At 41.9% G+C, this 20,222-nt stretch overlaps 1 protein-coding gene across 1 annotated transcript in view; it reads left to right on the top strand.

Moving 5' to 3' along the window:
• Positions 1–10,767: 10,767 nt before the first annotated feature.
• The window catches only part of LOC121440965 (estradiol 17-beta-dehydrogenase 11), a 36,230-nt gene continuing 26,775 nt past the window's right edge, over positions 10,768–20,222 (top strand). The window contains exons 1-2 of the mRNA XM_041642058.1: positions 10,768–11,109; positions 13,899–14,006. Coding sequence (XP_041497992.1) covers positions 10,900–11,109; positions 13,899–14,006 — 318 coding nt within the window. The 5' untranslated portion in view covers positions 10,768–10,899. The remainder of the gene's footprint in view (positions 11,110–13,898; positions 14,007–20,222) is intronic.

Below are 20,222 nucleotides of genomic sequence, written 5' to 3'. Positions count from 1 at the left end.
CTTCACTTCTCTAGAGTTGACTTCCTCATCTGAAAAGTGAAGAGAGTGTCTAAGGCAAAATAGCAGCAAATTCAAAGATTGATTTTTATGTGCAATTCTAGACTTGGGAGACATCTTGTTTTATGAATGTGTTCTGTTAAGTTAAGCAAAAGTGGTTGATTTTGTAGACGAAAATACTGACTGATTCGTGGTTGTATCACAGAGGCATGGATAAGCAGCATAATGATTGCCTGGCTTCCTTCTTTAGGATGAAAAGAAGGTATGTAGAATGGCTGAGCAAAGCGAAAACAGAACAAAAAGACTCATCATTTCCAAGTCACTCTCCTAGTAAAGGCTAAAGCCAAGAGGACTTCCTTACTATGCCCCATGGTACCCAAAGTACAGGATTGAACAAAACAAACCTGATACATTAGACTTTACCAAAATTAAAAACTTTTAGTGCTTCCAAGGACTCTATTGACAAAGGAAAAAAATCAACCCATGGAATGAAAGAAAATATTCACAAAGCAAGTATCAGATATGGGAATCCAGAATATATAAACAGTGCTGGAAACTTGGCAACTGAAAGACTATCCAGGTTTTTAAAATAAACGCAGGACTTGAGTCAACACTTGCCAGAGAAGAAATACAAATGGCCACTAAAATCTTGTTTGGAAGAGGACCCAAAGCTGAGAGGAGTTGGGAGGGAGGCTTGGATCTGAGAGGGTTTGTGGGTAGGAGTAGGGGTGAATATGAGCAAAATATCATGTTGGGCATCCGATGTAGCACAAATTCTAATTAGTCTTAATAATAAAAAGTTGGAGTCAACTATTAGTGGATGAAAGCTGAAGGATCAGAGAATCAGAGCAGCCAGCCACTCTTACTTCCACCAATGCTTAGACCAAAGGGGTGATCCTGTCTTCAGACTGCATGCTCCTCAGATTGCCTTTAGCTCCTGTCTCCTCCCACTTTATATTCCTCTCTCCACCCAGTCATATCACTCCGGTCTCCTCCTCCCTAGTGCTAGGATCAAAGGCTTGTGATCCCAAGTGCTGTGATCACCTTTATGTGAGCTCGGCTTCTTTTTTCAGACAGATTCAATCTCATGTAGCCCAGGGTAGCCTTGAACTCACAGAGATCTGTTCGCCTCTGCCTCCTGAGTGCTGGGATTAAAGGTGAGCCACCACTGCCTGGCCTCTATGGCTAACTAGTGGCTTAGTTTTGCGCTCTGATCTTCAGGCAAGCTTTATTTGTTATAGAATAAACAAAACACCACCACAATTTTAACTAAGCAAAGATGTGTTACACTTATTTATGTTGCAGAATTTAACTCTGTGAAGGTGTGTTATATTTGTTTCTGCTGCCTTTATTAATGACGTAAAGATGTGTTACATTTGTTTAACTATGTAAAGGTGTGTTACATTTGTTTCTGCTGCCTTTATTAATGACGTAAGGATGTGTTACATTTGTTTCTGCTGCCTTTATTAATGACATAAAGATGTGTTACATTTGTTTGTGCTGCATTTGTTTAACTATGTAAAGGTGTGTTGCATTTCTTTCATCTTGCCTGCCTAAGACCTGAATGGTCTAATAAAAAGATGAACAGCCAATACCTAGGCAGGAGAGGAATAGGTGGGCCTGGCAGGCAGAGAAAATAAGTAGGAGAAGAAATCTATGCTCAAAAGGAAAGAAGGAAAGAATGAGGGAGAAAGAGAGGGACACACCCAGGGACAGAAGCCAGGCAGCCACCAGCTAGCCATACAACCAGCAGGAAAGTAAGATATAAAGAAAGCAAGATAAAAAGACCCAAGGCAAAACATAGATAAAGAGAAACAGATTAAAATAAAATCTAAGCTAAGGTTGAACATCCCAAACTAATAATATGTGTCTGTGTCATGATTTGGGAGCTGATTGGTGACCTAAAGAAAAAAGCTTGCTACATTCAACATCATTTTTTATTAAAGAAAACAAAAAAATCAGAACCACAGTGGGATATCACATCATAGTCACAGGATAAATATGAAAGTAATTTTTAAAACAGAATAAAAAAACAAATGTAAGTCAGGATGTGGAGAAATTGAAGCCTTCATACATTGCTAGTGAAGATATAAAATAGTCAAAAAGTTAAACAGAGAGATATCATATTATCATATTGCCTACATCCCTATTACTGTTGTTTGTGTGTATGTGGGGGGATGTGTCTTTTAAGAAATTGAAGACTCACAAAAACTTGTTCATAAGTGTTCATAGCAGCATTTTCAAGCAATCCCTTAAAATTGTTTTAGAATTATTACCGTGTTTAGAGGACAAAAGACAACTTTGCAGAGTTAGTTCCTCCTTTTACTTGTGTGAGTTTTGGGGACAGAACTCAGACACCTGGGCTTGTGTGCTCACACCTTATCTCCTGAGCCATCTTGCTGCCCCACAGAAACAATTCTTAATAATAATCAAACATGATAAGTGTACTAAATATTCCTCAATGAGCAGACAAACAAAATGTGCTATGGCTAGTCCGTGGAATAGATTCAGGGAAGGGAGAAGAGTGGAGGAGAGAGGGAGAGAATCTGAAAGAACCTTGAACTCCATAGCTAGTAAGTGAAAGAAACCATTCACAAAAGACAACTTGTTTTTTTGTGAAACAAAGTTCTATACAGAAGCCACATTTGATTGAGAGCAGTCTACCAACCCTTGGCTCACAAGAACAGCAGTTATGGAGAAATGGAATATTTCAGAACAATTGCCAATGTTACACAACTAACCTGTGTCTGGCCTAAGCCTACTGACTTCAAGATAAAACTTCTGAATCATATCACTAAGCTTTAAATATTTTTTAATATGCATCAGCACTAAAGCCAAGAATGCAATAACATCAGGAAAATATAGAGCAGACTTATTTGGCCTCCCATAGCTCACCTGACCTGATGGCTCCATTAATGTAATTGGTAAATATATTGAATTATGGCCTTGTTCTGTTCTATGACGAAAATTTATTTAGATGGATCATGTTATCAGCATAACTTGATTCTTTGCTCCCAGGTCAAAATAATTTTTTTCTTATTTCATTATGAGTAATTTTTATATTGACAGTATGATTGTGTTGTGTGAAATGTACTGTGAGAGAGAGAGAGAGAGAGAGAGAGAGAGAGAGAGAGAGAGAGAGAGATTAGGGGTCATGTTACACTGGGGAGGGTGACATGAGAGAATGGGGCCTGACTGTGAATGAACCCACGGTTTCTTTATGAGAGGGCTAGAATTTAATCTGATTTGTCATGGTGACCATGCAACTCCAAAGGCATTCTAAAATCCACTGAGCTATATACTTTACAGCTAAATGATACAGTATGTGTACCATGTGTACTGTTACTTAACGAAGCTGCTTTTGAAAATGCTGTGCATTAAACCCTAGCCCTGATCCTGAGAAGCAGCATCTTTTTAGGCAAGTTATTTACTCTCCCAGAACTGTTTCTTTGGGAATTGGGCTTTATTTAACTTCTCTCTGTGGTGATATTTTGTTTGTGCTTTAGCAAGTAAAGCTTGCCTGAAGATCAGAGTGTGGAGCTAACCATACTAGTTAGCTGTCCAAATTGAACAAACAGGACACAAAAGAAAGTGACTGCCAAATTTTGCCAAGACAAGGTAGGACAGCCCTTCAGAATATCTTGCTTCCTAGAAAAGTCTGTAAGATATGCTAGGCCTGTAGGCCAAAGATGAATGCCCCAACATTGCAGAGGAACCTTGAGTGACTGTCCAGGCAAATATCTGTTTCTGCCATTTCTCACATTTTTTTGGAAGTCACTTGCTTGCACTTTCTGCTTTATTTAGTTAATATCATTTCATTCCCAGGTTTCTGAGGGAGTTGAAGACTAGATAGTTATAGCTATAGTTTTCCTTGTTTACCATACTCAGAAAAGAAACTCACTATTGAAATATAAAGTGTATAAGGATGAAAGACATAAAAAGATAATTTTGCATTGGTAAGGCAAGTTAGAATAAAAGTGAATTAGGAACAATGCTTTGGATTCCCCAATATAGGATAAATAATGGGGTATTTTCTCTGAATTTGCCTAATGTAAATGGACTAGACACTGTTGATGTATTTATTGCCTGTGTAGATTATATATCTTGCTATTGTACTTATTGTATATAGTTTTTCTTATATTATTATAACCTTTTTTATTTTAGACATAAAGGGGAAATGTAATATTCTGTTTGTGCTTTAACAAATAAAACTTGCCTGAAGAACAGAGTACAAAGTTAGCCACACTAGTTAGCCATAGAGGCCAGGCAGTGGTGGCATGCACCTTTAATTCCAGCACCAGGGAGACAGGGGCAAATGGATCTCTGTGCGTTCAAAGCTACCCTGTGCTACACAAGATTGGATCAGTCGAAAAGAGAAACAGAGTCAAGCAGTGATGGCTCACACCTTTAATCCCAGCATGAGGAAGGTAGAGATAGGAAGTAATATGGCTGGGCAGATAGAGGAATATAAGGTGGGAGGGGACAGGAGCTCAGGATTTGTCTAAGGATTTATAGAGACAGATACCCCATTCTGTTTGAGGATTTCATAGAGGTAAGATCTAGTCTTACCTCTGCTTAGACTGGTCTGCTTCTCTGCTCTTTCAGCTTTCACACCCTAATTTCTGACTCTGTATCTTTATTATTAAGACCAATTAGAATTTGTACTATATCTCTCAGAATCATCTTTCCCCATTTGTTCAATATCTGCTCCTTGTACCCTCCTTAAAGGGGGAACTGAACAGTCAGGAGTATATCGTAGACTGTGTCTTCAACCTAAATGTTTATTGCACAGCCAAGTGGCTCTTCTCAAATTTTGAAATACTGGGGTTTACTCATACCCAGCTAGAAGAATGAATCCCAGAATTCTTTGCTTGAGACTCTTGGTCACATGAACACAGCTTGTCATGTGACAAGCCCTAGTCTGGGCATTTTGTAAATATCTTATTTATTCATCACAATAAAGTTAATACTATATCTCCTGTTCATCTATGAGGAAGCAGAAATAAAATAGTAACAAAACTTCCCTTGTGTCCCAGGTAGTAGGTAACTGAACCCCAGAATTTATTCTTTTTTTTTTTTTTTTTTTTTTTTTTTTTTTTTTTTTTTTTGGTTTTTCGAGACAGGGTTTCTCTGTGGCTTTGGAGCCTGTCCTGGAACTCGCTCTGTAGACCAGGCTGGTCTCGAACTCACAGAGATCCGCCTGCCTCTGCCTCCCGAGTGCTGGGATTAAAGGCGTGCGCCACCATCGCCCGGCTCAGCGCTCTTGTTTCCAAAGTGAATGCCTTAATGGGTGTACACAGAAATGCTCTTATACTCCACTCCCCATCAAAAAAAAATGGAGATAAAAGTAACAGCAAAACTTAAAAATCAACAACCTGAAATATTTGCTATAAGTTTCCTATAAACATATTTGATTTTTAAAATACTGGTATAATCTTCTAAATTGATTGGCAGTTACATGGATTCTCTAACTTAATACATGTTAGTGTACAATTTTTAAAATGCTAGATTGGAATATTGGTACGCAATCATTCTTAGTTGGCTGGAGTTCCTTTAGTTACCTTTGTTGTAACTAAAACAAGTAACTTTTTAAAGAAGTCTGTATGGGTGTTTTGCATGTGTGCATGTCTGCACACAATGTGTGTGCAGTGTCTGCAGAGGCCAGAAGATGTCAGCCTCTCCAATGGTCCCTATGCTTCCAATTTACTCAGGAGATTTTGTCTTTTTCCACTTCCCATGTAGATTAGATCCATGTATGTCTCTCTTAGTGCCTTCATTGTTGTCTAGGTCCTCAGGGATTGTGATTTATAGGCTGGTTTTCTTTGCTTTATGTTTAAAAAACACTTATGAGTGAGTACATATGATAATTGTCTTTCTGGGTCTGGGTTACCTCACTCAAAATGATGTTTTCTAGCTCCACCCATTTGCCTGCAAAATTCAAGATGTCATTTTTTTCTGTTGTGTAGTACTCCATTGTGTAAATATACCACATTTTCATTATCTATTCTTCGGTCAAGGGGAATTTAGGTTTGTTGGACCCCGAAGCCCAACTACCAGGAGGAGTTGCCCCAAGAGACCATCTCTCACACCACAATTGATGTAAAAGCATGGGGATTTTATTAATTCTGCCGCCACAAGGTCTTTCAGCATTTGAGAAGCCAAAAAGACCCCAAATGGCTGGTACAGGCTACTTTTAAAGCGAAAGCCACAGAAACAAGGGGGGATTCTGGGGGTTGTTCTTTAACTATTATAATTGGCTTATTCAAAGGGCTATTACCAATAATTGGCTGGAGAGTGATTGCCAGATCAGGTGAGGTAAGAGGGAACATCTGAGGGTCACTTTGCCCCCTTCCCAGGGACTGAGTCAAAACACCAGGAACTGAGTCAACACCTAAGGGCTATCTGGCCCCTATTCTAATAACTGAGTTCTATTTGGAGAACATTCACAAGGACTCAGGGAGATGGAAAATCCCCAAAATTCTAGTATGTGCATGTGCAGTTGTTAGGTCCTAGAGTTTTACAGGTTGTTTCCAGGTTCTTGCTATGACAAACAATGCTGCTATGAACATAGTTGAGCACATGTCCTTGTGGTATGGTTGAGCATCCATTAGATATATACCCCAAAGTCGTATTGCTGGATCTTAAAGAAGGTTCTTTTCTAATTTTCTGAGAAATCACAACACTGATATCCAAAGGGGCTGTACCAGCTCCCACCAGCAATGCAGGAGTATTCCCTTTACCCCACAACCTCTCCGGCATAAGTTGTCATCAGTGATTTTAATCTTGGCCATTCTTACGGGTGTAAGATAGAATCTCAGAGCTGTTTTGATTTGCATTTTTCTGATGACTAAAAATATTGAGCATTTCCTTAAGTGTCTTTCAGCTATTTTAGATTCCTCTGTTGAGAGTTCTCTCTGAAACAAGCAATCTTAATGATACTAAGTATATTGGAGTGTGTAAGGATCTTGAACAAAATAATACTATTTTAAAACAGAACCCCTCCTCACCTGGACTAACACACTTCTCTCTCCCTTCCCTTCCTCCCTGTCTCCACTTTCCACATCTCTCTCCTTCTTCTGAGTGGCTTTAATTTCTATGCAAATACTCTAGCTTCCTTTTCTCCAGGAGGAGAGCTTCTAGCTTCTTAGACCGTGGGCTTCTAAAGAGCGCTCTCTCTCTCTCTCTCTCTCTCTCTCTCTCTCTCTCTCTCTTTGTCTCTCTCTCTCTCTCTTTGTCTCTCTCTCTCTCTTTGTCTCTCTCTCTCTCTTTCTTTGTCTCTCTCTCTCTCTCTCTCTCTCTCTCTCTCCTTCTCTACTTTGTTCTTCTCCAGCTGCCTTACATGAAGAATATATGAGCTCTTATTGAACTCTTTGGTGGTGTGTAAGAAGGATACACTAAACATATCTGTTTGTTTTCAGAATAAGGAAGAGGAAGCATCCTCCCAGGTGTCGGCACTACAATAAAGGCATTTTCTTTGATTCTTTTGTTTCCGGAGAGTTCCTTTCATTTTCAATGACCAAATTTTTAATTTTTGGATTTCAGTAAAAAATTAAACAAGAAAATTCCATAAAGTTATACTTTTCAGTAAGTGAATTCTGAACTTGAGTAAGTCAATGAAATCATGTGTGACTTTCTAGAATGATCTTTTCCATAGAAGTGCTTGCATCTTGATGTGCAGTGAGCTATGTAATACAGAGCTGAGCACCACCTATTAAGAGTCTGGAAATTCAGACCCTAATGGAAAACAGATGACTGGGGAAAAAAATCATATTTTGGAGAACTTGAGTCTTTTATTCAATTCCAGAGGGAATGGGAATATTTGCATCTGGCTGCCTAAAATCCACAGCTAACAGCTGGGAAAGTCCCAAGAAAAGCAGAGGTCAGTGATGCATCCCTGAGAACCCTCAGTGGACACTGCTGTCTTGGGTTTCCCTAAGTGCAGCTTCTAAAGCCATTCCTAGACCCAGGGTGTGAGGAGGAGTCCCTCCCCTGCACTTGCGCTCCCATCTGTCCTTTGCCCTGTATCAGGAGGTCACTTTTCTCTTTGCTTTAGGCAGGGCAGTTCTCCAAAGCTGAAGCAACCACAAGAAAGCCTTTTGACCCAAAACACACAGTGAGTGTGCGGAAACCACAAGGGCTGGGTGGCTTACACCTGTCTGTTTTTCATCAAAAGCTGTCAACAGTCAGTGGAACTGCCCTGGCTTAGGAGGAGTGGGAAGTCAAGACAATCTTCCCTGGTTTTTACCATTTATCCAACTCTTTAAGAGACCCTGAGATTGACATCTGGGCTCTGGGCGTGGCTCAGTAGCAGCCCTTGCTAAGCATGCACAAGCCCCTTGGTTTGATCCTGGGCTTCCTAGACTTAGGGCCAGAGGTGAGCTCTACATGGCTAGGAGTGAGGCTGAGGAGCCAACGCTTTGTGTCCTAAGATATCGGACCTCTTACCACAACAGTCAATGACTGTCTCTATGATGAAGACAGCAGACAGAAGAGTATTCTAGATAAGAATATTTCTAATTTTTCCTCATCCCCCCCCCAGGATTCTTCTTTTTCAAAATTTATAAAGCATTTAAAATGTATCAGCCGTTATTGTAAACATTTTATAAACACCCTTTAATCTTCCTGACAACCCTAAGAGGTAGCTATTAATATCCCTATTTTAAGGGTAAGAAGACACAAATGCTTTTTTAAATTCAAATTCATCCAACTAGAAATTGACAAAAACAGTGTCCTTATTTTTATTTACTTATTTGGGTGTTTTGTTTTTGTTTTTTGTTTGTTTGTTTTGAGACAGGGTCTTTCTGGATAGGCCTGGTTGCTCTAGAACTCATTCTGTAGACCAAGCTGGCCCTAAACTCACAAAAATCCCAAGTGCTGGACTTAAAGACATACACCACCATGTTCAACATAACCATATCTTTTATGCATAGTTGAGGTTGCCATGGAACTTTGGATCCCCCTGCCTCCACCTTCAGATGCTGGGATCCTATGCAAGTGCCACGATGTCCTGTGAAAACCAAAATCCATCCTCCCCTCAGAAGATTAACATCAGACTGCTTCAGATCTAAACGAGGCTCGCAGAGATGACCTAGTGAGTTCATCATTTCCAGGCGACGCTGTTTTTGTCTGCTGTGCTCTGTCCCAGGCAGTCCACCCACTCAGTAGACCCTCAGTGAGGAAACCTCTTCTGATTTACAAGGATGTAAACATCACTTGTTGACTTTCAGTTTTCAGAATCAACAGATAAAGGAAAGGAACGTAATGGCTACAAGACAGAAAGTCAATAGATCAGTCCTGACAAAGGGAAACTAAATCCAGAAGATAGAGACGGGCATTAGACATGGACTCCAGGGGAAGAACCAGGCATTTCCTTTCTCCCCAATGGCTGTAAGCCTGTTTCTCCACAACAGCTGTGGCTGGAACAAGACAGAAAAAGAAGTTTGTTCACTACAGTTGCAAATAAAACTTAACAGAAGTAGCAAAGGGAGAGATAATTATGTTGGGATGATAGGAGAGAGTGAGATGAAAATCAAGCAAGCCACATCCTCTGCTGCCACAGGAGAAAAGTCAGCTGCTAACGTTTACGATTCATAAGTCAAGAGCTCGCTATTGGGAACCTTCATTAAGAGTGAGGGAGTCAGCTGCTCGACAAGACAGGCTGTTAGCCTGCTTCTGCTGCTGCGGAAACATTGACCCAAAACAACTTGGGGAAGAAAGAGTTCCAAGCCAACCAGAGCTACATAGAGATGCCCTGTCTGGAAAAGTGTGTATGCGGGAGGGGGTGCTGGAGAGATGGGTATGGCTCCGTGATTAAGAGCGTTGGCTGTTCTCCCAGAGGACCAGGGTTCAATTCCCAGTGCCTACGTGCAGGCTCACAGCTCTCAGTGACTCCATTTCTAGGGGACCCAGCACCCTCATCTGGCCTCCACAAAAGTGGTGTGCGTGCCTGTAGGCAAACCACCCGTACACATACAAAAAGTAATAATAAATTTAAAGAAAGGATCGCCATCCTTGAATATTTACTTTTTTTGTTTCCAGATTCTCTGAGTCCAAGTGGGAGCTGGTTGCTCGGTTACACTGCTCTTCCCTGAGGAAATGAGTTTACTCCAGGCCTTTCTGAAAGCTTGATGCCTTGAGAGGGTACAGCCTCCAGAAATTGTGCTCAATTCAAATTAAAATGCGATGTAGGGTCTTTCTAAATCAGGAGCAGGGCAACTAGCTGCTCCCTTTGTGCTTTGTTTTGTTTGGAGGGCTTTTTGTTTGTTTTGCTATTAATTTTTGGTTAGCGTGCAAAGAAATGGATTTTGTGACATTTTGTGACACGTTCTTATTCGCCCCTCTCCCATAGCCCTCCTCCCACCCATCCCCCACTCCTTTTCCCTTTCCCCCTCCCCCCCCCAAGAGTCCCCTTCCTTGCTTCCTGGTCCTTTGAGAAATGGTTCCACCTTTTTATTTTTCAACCCTTATGCAGATTCAGTTTGTCCGCAGTAGCCTGCAAACGGCTGGTTCTGCCACGCATCCTTTACTGCACCGGGTAACTACCTCTCCAAGGTCTACTGCAGTCAGGGAGAGGACTTTTCCAATTGAGGAAAGCGTGCGGTACCTACCCCTCCTCCCAGGAGGAAGTAGGTGAAATCTGTCAGGGTCGCACCGCCCTAGGGCTTGCGTCTGGACTTCGTCCCTCCCAGATATCCCAGCCAGAGAGCATTTGCTCTGACCTCAGTCCGAGCCAATGGCAAAAACCCTCCTGAAGCCCGGCCCCGCGGAAGGAAGGAACGGTTTCAGAGTTGTTTGTTTCTGTTTGATAGAAGAACACTGCAAGGCTCTGGTTTTACTCTGTGCGTGCCTAGACAATCTCCAGAAGCAGTTTAGAAGCGACGAGAACGCCCGGCAACCGAAAGGATGCACTACGTGCTCGACTTTATCCTGATGCTGCCCTTGCTCATCGTCTTCTGTATAGAATCTTTCGTCAAGCTTTTTATTCCCAAGAAGAAAAAATCAGTCGTAGGCGAGATTGTCCTAATCACTGGAGCTGGGCATGGAATTGGAAGACTGACTGCCTACGAATTTGCCAAACTTAAAACCAAATTAGTTCTCTGGGATATCAATAAGGTAACAGCGCTTCCTTGCTGCCTTGCTTTGTGGACCTTCGCTCTGGGGACGGGTCCACACTTTGCAAACAACCACCCTTTAAGGCTCTCTGTAAAGAAGGTAGAGCTTTTAGTTACTATTGATATTTTTCAGATTTCGGAAGAGGCATGAGTTGATAATTTTAAGACCACTGATGAATGGATCTATGAGCGATAATAATCTTGGAATCGCCTGTAATCTCCCCCTGCTGACCCTCCTAAGCTTTTAGAAAAGGCAGCAGTTTTAGGTTGGATTCTGAAAGAGTCAGAACTGGGTAGCTCTTAAGTCTCTACTGCAATTACTGAGATGAATTTAAAAATGACACCCTACAGAAATCACCATTACGCTGTCATAGTTACTGATTTAAGTCACCTTGTAGGAAAAAAATAACTACAAGAGAAAGAATTTCAGTGTAAGTCCCCTGGCCCTGCGGAAGAGGTGTGCGAGGGAACTTGGGGACATGGCAGGAAAGCTGTAATCTGGCTTTTGGTGGATGAACACAGGGTTAGCGCCTGTCGGCCTAACGTGCCATTCATTACACTGTGTGTGCACATCAGTTCTGAAAATAAGAAGCCAAGGTTCATGAGGTCAAATAATAACTAACTCAAGAGTGGTTGGGACAGTAGGTTGCTAATTTTCCGTGGCTGTCTACTGCCTAGATGTTAAGACCAGGTGGCAGACAGGAGTTGGAGTGCCTCAGTCTGGTGGATTAAACACGTACAAGGTATTTATACAAGGTAAGATGGATGAATCGGGCCAGCGTAGGCCAGCTGGCCGAGGCCCACATGGTCATATGGTCGGACACATAAAGGGCTCTTTGCTTCTTAGTTGAGAAACTTGGCTTTCTAAACCTTTAGTTTTCTGCACAAATGTATAAAATCAACATTAGAAGGAGATGATAAACCAATGCATGAGATAATTCAGCTGGGTGTCTAGCGGATGGCAGGCAAACTTGTGTGAAATTTTATGCTTGAACAAAGAGTAACTTGGGCTGACAACTTCCAGTCTCTGGCTCTGGTGAGCACGGCGTTTCCTCAGAAGTGTGTTTATCCAGTGAATGTCCACGGACACACACTGTCTGCTGGGCAGCAGTCTGATGTAGAACAGCCGGTACAGCAGTGAGGAGAACGCTGCTTGGGACTGTGGGGTGGGAAGGACAGATTGCCAGTCCCATCTAGGTGGCCACGGAAGCAAGGCCTCAGTAGATGGAGACAAGAGACAGGGATTGTAAGTATTAGGACCATGACACACAAGCACACAGAGACAGTTGCCTTGATAGGGCTCAGCAAATGTGAAGCCTGGAACAGTGAAGGGAAGAAAAGTCTAAGGTCTGGATCAAAGTCTGAGCTGGCGATGTAGGGAGAAGGCGCGCATCCATCATAGCTGTTCTGCTTTTAAACTCTTCCTGGTCTGACTCAAGGAGCGCTGGGCGGATAAACCCACTTGATTCCAAACTTCTAGTGTGCAAAGAGGAATCTAGACTATTTCGTCAGTGCTATTTCAATGGTAATAGTTTGGTGGGTAACCTGGGTTAAATAAAAGGGTGGGGTCAACAACGTCTCTCTGTGAGTCATGCACAGAGTTGGAGAAACTTTGGACCGCTGATGGTTGTTGAGCAATGTGAGCAAGGCTGTGCCCATGCTTCACTGTCTGTTTTATCTGCTCTGCTATTCGCTCTGACCCGTGGGCTGCACGTGATGTTTAAGTCAGCCTTTCTATGCTTTCCAACACGCTTAGGTTAATTGTAACAATACACACTTCTATGATGTATACAACTAAAACATGGAATCCTGTGCAAACACATACATAGACAAGTACAAGCACTATGACAGACGAACCCTGGGCAGACAGCATGGCTGATAAAGTGCATGAGGACCCCAGTGCCCACTTAAAAATCCAAGTGCAAAGACCAGGGCTATAAGGACTGTCACTGTTGGGTGCCTGGAGGACCTCAAGCAGATTTGAACTCCAGGCTCAGCGAGAAACCCTGTTTCCAAAAACTAAGACAGAAAATGATTAAAAGGCATAATTGATGAGTGCTCACACAAGTGTGTACACGTGAATATGTACACATACATATACCACACACTTGGATGCATACATATGTGTGCAATGCATGCGTGCACATACACGCATACACACAGAGAGAAGAGCTTGTCTTTGTTAAGTTGGCTGAAGTGTGAGGTACAATTGATTCAGAAATGATGTTTTGATTTCCTTTACTATCTGAATCCCTACGATTTAATTGATCCAATGCTTTTACTGAACTTGTCAGAATGCTGTCCTGTCTTGACATTTCACTATGAAATATTTTAGTACAAATACTTAGGGGAAAACTAATTGGATGCATCAGAAAAAAAATTGTTCCACTAACCAAAAATAATTCTGCTAGTTTAAATTTTATTTTTGTAATATACTACTAAAAATCAAAAAGAGAACTGTGACTCATTACATTTTGGAGACCTAAGGCCTGAAGCCCCTGTTGGTGGTGTCTTGGGAGATATTGTGTGTACTTTGGTTTTGACCCTTTGAGGCCGTGGAGAGTTAGTAGGTAACTTTCCTCAGGGATCAGGTGAGTGTGGACGTTTCAATCACCAAGTGTGGTAACAGCCGTTTGTGCAAACCATCAAAGACTAGTGCGCATGATAGGTTAGTTATTCAAATAACCACCTTGAATTTTAACATTCCGTCTGCCTACCTGATCCTGAGCTTTTGTGCGATGCGTTCCATCATTTACGCAGTTCTCTCGCCCTCTTTGGGGCTTTTTCTAGAGCGGCATTGAGGAAACGGCCTTAAAGTGCAGGAAACTGGGTGCCCAGGCCCATCCCTTCGTGGTGGACTGCAGCAAGCGGGACGAGATCTACAGTGCAGCAAAAAAGGTAAAATTCTACCTGGAGTTGGAAATATGTCAGGGGTGGTGGCGGGGGACTTGGAAGTGCAGTGGAGATGGTCACATTGACTCCTTACACAATGTAGTTGAGAAACGCTGTGGTCTGAATTTCCCAAGAATGTATGTCTGGCTAGTGACAGACCTGCAACTGTACCATGTGACATAGTGTGCTCTACAGCCTTCTAGGGAACTTACTGGAAATACATACACTTGGGGAAGGAGAGATAAAATAGATGGTTTAGGCATGCTTGCTGCACAAGCCTAGCACACAGCCACACATATCTAAGGCTTCCTGGCTGTCAGCCTGGCTCAGGGTTCAGGAATGAAAGCAGAAAACAATAATGTCCTCCTCTGGCCTCTTGTGTGTACATAGACCCATGTACTTACACATATACACATATCACACACACTGTACACACACAGAGAGAAATATATGTGTGTGTGTATGCATATATATATATATTTGAGGGAGCTGGGGGGCTACTGTGTGGCAAAGTACTTACCTAGCGAGTATAAGGCCTTGGCATCAATCTCCAGAAAAGAAAAATCAAGGTGTGTGTGTGTGTGTGTGTGTGTGTGTAGAGATAAACATGCATACCTAAGCATTGTTAGCCTTGCTTCCAGTGGGTTTCTTTTTCCTGGTGTAGAGCAGACTCCAGGAATCTAACACTGAGTACGCCCTTATCTCCCCAGTGGCCTAACGTGGTCTAATGTCCTTGACTGGCACTTGCCAACGCTGACAGCATCTTCTGAAGTCCAGCCAAAGACATGGGTGTGAAACTTACTCGGTGTTGGCTTTGAATCATAGGTTTTTTTGTTTTTCTTTTTGTTTTTTTTTTTTGTTTTTTAGTTTTTTCGAGACAGGGTTTCTCTGTAGCTTTGGAGCCTGTCCTGGCACTAGCTCTTGTAGACCAGGCTGGCCTCAAACTCACAGAGATCCACCTGCCTCTGCCTCCCGAGTGCTGGGATTAAAGGCGTGTGCCACCACCGCCCGGCTTGAATCATAGGTTTATCTAGCCCTACAAGGCCTTGCCGCACTCCTCTCTGCCTCCAACTGAAATGTTCTTTTGTGTGAAATGTGTCCTCATTTGTAGTAATTAGGAGCGGCGGGGCTGCGTCCCCAGCACCCCAGCTGCCTGGCTAGCATATGCCCCGAAATAACAACACACAAATTGTATTCATTTAAACACTGCTTGGCCCATTTCTATCTAGCCTCTTCTAGGCTAATTCTGATATCCCGATCAACCCATGTCTAATAATCTGTGAGCACCGATCTTACCAGGAAGATTCTAGCCTACGTCCATCCTGGGTCGGAGCTTCATTGCGTGCATCTGCTTGGGAGAGCGGAGCGGGAGAGCGGAGCGGGAGAGCGGAGCATGGCCTCTCTGTCTGAGGCGTCTTCTCCCAAGAGGAGAGCTATCAAGTCTCTGAGCTCACTTCCTCTTCCTCCCAGCATTCTGTTCTGTTTACTCCACCCACCTATGTTCTAAGCTATGAGCCCAAGCAGCTTGTTTATTACTTAGCCAATAAAATCAACAGATTGATATATGACACTCCCACATCACTCATTTGTACCAGTGAAGGCAGGTCATGAGAATAACAGGCAAATTCTTTAAAATCTGCATTTCTAGACCTCTCCTTAAGCTATTTCTGGATTTGGCAGACACAAAGATCCTGACTCAAACAGGCTGAGAGCCTCTTTGATTAGATTTAGATATGGTTAAATTTTTCCTTCTATTTTCAAATAGTTTGTTTGGATTTTTTATTTAAAATTTTTGACATTATAATTACCTCGTTTCTTCTTTCTCGTTCCTCCCTCCAAACCCTCTCATATACCCCACCTTGGTCTCTTCCAAATTCATGGCCTCCTTTTTCACTAATTGTTGTGTGTATATATGTATGTGTATACATATACATTCTTAAAAATAACCTATTCAGTCTGAATAGTGTTTCTTGTATGCACGTTTTTTTGTTGTTTTTTTTTTTTTTTGTTTTTGTTTTTTTTGGTTTTTCGAGACAGGGTTTCTCTGTGGCTTTGGAGCCTGTCCTGGAACTAGCTCTGTAGACCAGGCTGGTCTCGAACTCACAGAGATCTGCCTGCCTCTGCCTCCTGAGTGCTGGGATTAAAGGCGTGTGCCACCATCACCCGGCTGTACGGCTGGCTGTACGTAAGTTTTCAAGGCTGATCATTTGCTGTTGGATAACCAGTTGGTGTGCTCTTTCCTGGGGAAGACCATGTCTCTCATTCTCAGCATTCCTACACTGTCTAGAGTGTCCTTTCTGCAGGGCTGAGGTCTTGTGGTCTTCCCCCCCCCCCCCACTTTGGCATGTGTACAGCTAGTGCCCTTGTTCAGCTCATGTTTGGGCAGTCATATTGGTGAGATGCTATGTGTGTGGTTTCTGAGGAGACACAACCCCACAGCAACTCACAGATCCTCTGACCCTTGCAATCTTTCTGCCCCCTCTCCCACAGGGTTCCCTGAGTCTTAGCTGTAGGGTAGTTTTGTAGATGTGTCTCTTATGACAAGGCTCTCCCGTTTTGCATTTTGACCAGTTGTGGGTTTCTGTAGCAGACGTTTCCTTGATGAGGGTTAAGAACTACACTTACCTGTGTATGTAAGGACAAATATTTTGAAGGTAGTAAAGGGATTGTGCTGGTTAAGTAAAGTGGTGGTTTTAGCTTCTCCGTGATTTCACTACCCCTGGGTCATTGACTGTTTCCAGTACAAGGCATGACTTCCCTCTTGCTGAGCAGGCCTTTAGTTCAATTAGAGAGGTGTTGGCTACCATCTTAGTTAGGGTCACTATTGCTGTGATGAGATGCCATGACCAAAAACAGCTTGGGGAGGAAAGGGTCTGTTTCACTCACAGCTCCATGGAACAGTTCATCATCAAAGCAATCTGGACAGGAACTCACTCACAGCAGGAACCTGGAGGCAGAACTGAGTCAGAGGCCATGGAGGGTTGCTCCTTACTGCCTTGCTCATATGACTTGCTCAGCCTGTTTTCTTGGGTTTTTGATGTTTTTTTTTGGGGGGGGGTTGTTTTGTTTTCGTTTGGTTTAGTTTCTCAAGACCGGGTTTCTCTGTGTAACCCTGACTGCCCTGGAACTCACTTTGTAGACCAGGCTGGTCTTGAACTCACAAGAATCCACCTGCCTCTGCCTCCTGAGTGCTGGAATTAAAGGTGTGAGCCACAGCTTCTGACTTTTTTGTTTGAAGTGAATAGTTGAAAATATGATTCCTTGTGATGTTTTCAGAAATCCTTACTGTTACTTTACCCTCTTTCCTAGGTATTTATCTACCCTTTCTAATTTGAGCCCCCCTTCCCGATTCTCTAGCAGATCGATTATATCCTGCTCCTCCTTTCCTGATTGATTCCCGACACCCCTACCCTGGCAGTTGCCCGTTGTCCTTTTCTTGTTTCTGTGGTTACTACAGGGTATGTTCTCAAGCTGCAGATTGGAGCTGGGAGCCAAATGAAAAAGAACAATCAACACTCAATATGATCTTTTCTAGTTCCATCCATTTGCCTGCAAGTCTCATGATTTCATTATTTTCCACAGCAGAATAGTAGTCCAGGGTGTATATTTATGACACTTTCATTATACAGTGGCCGGTTAGTTCTATTTCCTAGCTACCGTGAATAGAACACCAATAAACATGGATGAACAAGCACCTGTGGAGGATAATGTCAAGTCCTTTGGGAATGTGCCAAGAAGTGGTATAGCTGGATTGAAGCGTTTATCTAATTATTCTTTATCAATAAAAAAAAAATTAAGCCTGAATGATCAGAGAAGCAAAGAAACCACCAGTCACCTCCTTTCTCTTCCGTACCTCAATATAAAGGACTGAGATCCTCTCTCAGCCCCATTTTACTACTTCCTGTCTCCTATCTGTCCTCAGTCCTCCAAAGACCTCTATGGTTAATTTTGGTCAGTTAGTGGCTAGCTCTGTCCTCTAACTCAAAGCAGATTTTGTTGTCAGAACGCGATCAAAATATCACACAATCCTGGGTCATTTGGCAGATTTATTTTTTACTTTTTGTGAATCCCCCCCCACCTCTCTCTCTCTCTCTCTCTCTCTCTCTCTCTCTCTCTCTCTCTCTCTCTCTGCCTGTGGATTAGGATATAGTTCTCAGCTACTGGCCCAGCACCAACATGCTGCCGTGTTCCCACCATGATGATAATGGAGCAAACCTATGAAATTGTAAGAAAGACCCCATTAAATGCTTTCTTTCCTAAGAATTGCCTTGGTCATGGTGTCTCTTCACAACAATTGTAGCTAAGTCAATTTTTCTTCTTGATTCTTTGTTTTGTTTTTGATTTTTTTTAGTTCTTTATATAATTTGCATATTAATCCTCTGTCAGATGTGTAACCGGCAAAGGCTCTCTCTCAGTCTGTGGACTTCGTCTTAGTTAATTTTTTCTTTAGTTAGGCAAAAGCTTTTTAGTTTTATGAAGTGCGGCTTGTTCTTGGGCAAATGGAGTTCTATTCAGAAAATCATGTTTGTTTGTTTATTTGTTTGTTTGTTGGCAGTTTCAGTGTTCCAGGTTTAGGTCTTTGGTCCATGTGGAGTTAGTTTCTGTGCAGGGTGATAGATACAGGTCTAATTTCATTCTTCTGCATGTGGAATTCAGTTTTCCCAGCACAGCTGGTGAAGATGATTTCTTTTAGCCAGCTTTTGTTTTGGCATCTTTGCTGACTATTACATGGCTGAAGGTGTGTGTGCTCATGCTTAGGCCTTAGATTTTATTTGATTAGTCTGGCGTCTGCTTCTGGACCGGTACTGGAATGTTTTTATTACTATAGCCCTGTAATAGATCCTGAGATTTGGACTGGTAATCCTTCCAGCATTGTTCTTTTTGTTCCGGATGATTTGGGCTATCGGGGGCCTTTTGTGGATCCATATGAATTTTAGGATAGGTTGTTTATCCCTGTGAAGATTGGGATGGGGATTTTGATTGGGATTGTATTGAATCTATAAATAGCTTTTACTAGAAGGGTCATTTTCTTTCTTTTTTTATTTACTCATTTAGCGTACATTGGGGTTTTGCCTGTATGTATGTCTGCGTGAAGGTGTCAGATCCTCTGAAACTGGAGTTACAGGCAGTTATGAGCTGCCATGTGGATGCTGGGAGTTGAACCTGGGTCCTTTGGAAGAGCAGCCAGTGCTCTTAACCTCTGAGCCGTCTCTCGAGCCCGAAGGGTCATTTTTATATTATTAATTCTAGCAATCCATGATCATGGGATGTCTTTCCATGATCTAGTGTCTTTTCTATCTCTTTCGTCAGTGGTGTAAAGCTTTCACTGAAGAGATTCTTCACTTCCTTAGTTAAGTTTAATCGTAGATATTTTATTTTCTTTGCGGGCATTATGAATGGGAATGTGTCCATGCGCTCTTCTTTTTATGATTGTTGTTAGGGTGTAGAAAGGCTATTGATTTGTTCAAATTGAGTCAGTGTCCTGGCACATTGATAAATTTATCATTTATAGAAGTTTTATGGTAGAATTTTTTGGATCTGTAATGCATAGTATCATGTCACCTGCAGATAGGGATAGTTTGGTTTCTTTCCCTATTTGTATCCATTTAATTTTCTTCTCTTGCCTTATTGCTCCAGCTAGCACTTCAAACACAACATTGAGAAGAAATCAGAATAGGAGACACCCCTCTCTCATTCCTGACTTCACTAGGATTGCTTTCAGCTTTTCCCCATTTATGATGGCATGGGCTTGGGTCTCTCATGGATATCTTTTACTATGCTGAGGTATGATCCCTTTAGTCCTACATTCTCCAGGATTTTCATCATGATGGCATACTGTCTCTTGTCAAAGGCTTGTTTCTACATATATTGAGATGACCACATGGTTTTTGTTGTGGTCAATTTATGTGATTTACTATATTTATTGAAGTATTTATGTTTCAGGGATATAGTCAACTTAGTCATGGTAGATAATCTTTTTGATGTATTCTATTTGATGGTAGATCATGGTAGGTATTCTTTTTAATGTATTCTATTATATTCTATTTTTGATCTATTCTATTTGCTTTATTGAACATTTTTTTGAGTCTATGTTCATCAGGGATGTTGGCGTATAGTTTTCTTTCCTTTTTTTCTTTTTTTTCTGTGTCTTTTCCTGATTTGGGTATTCAGGTGATATTGATTACATAGAAAGAGCTTGGGTGTGCTCTTTAATGTTTTTAT

The sequence above is a fragment of the Microtus oregoni genome, unplaced genomic scaffold (assembly GCF_018167655.1).
Source record: "Microtus oregoni isolate MIOR12 unplaced genomic scaffold, Mior012 000072F_ref0000427, whole genome shotgun sequence".
NCBI lineage: Eukaryota > Metazoa > Chordata > Mammalia > Rodentia > Cricetidae > Microtus > Microtus oregoni.
Note: the sequence above shows the minus strand (reverse complement) of the source record. Positions and strands in the feature narration are given on the sequence as shown.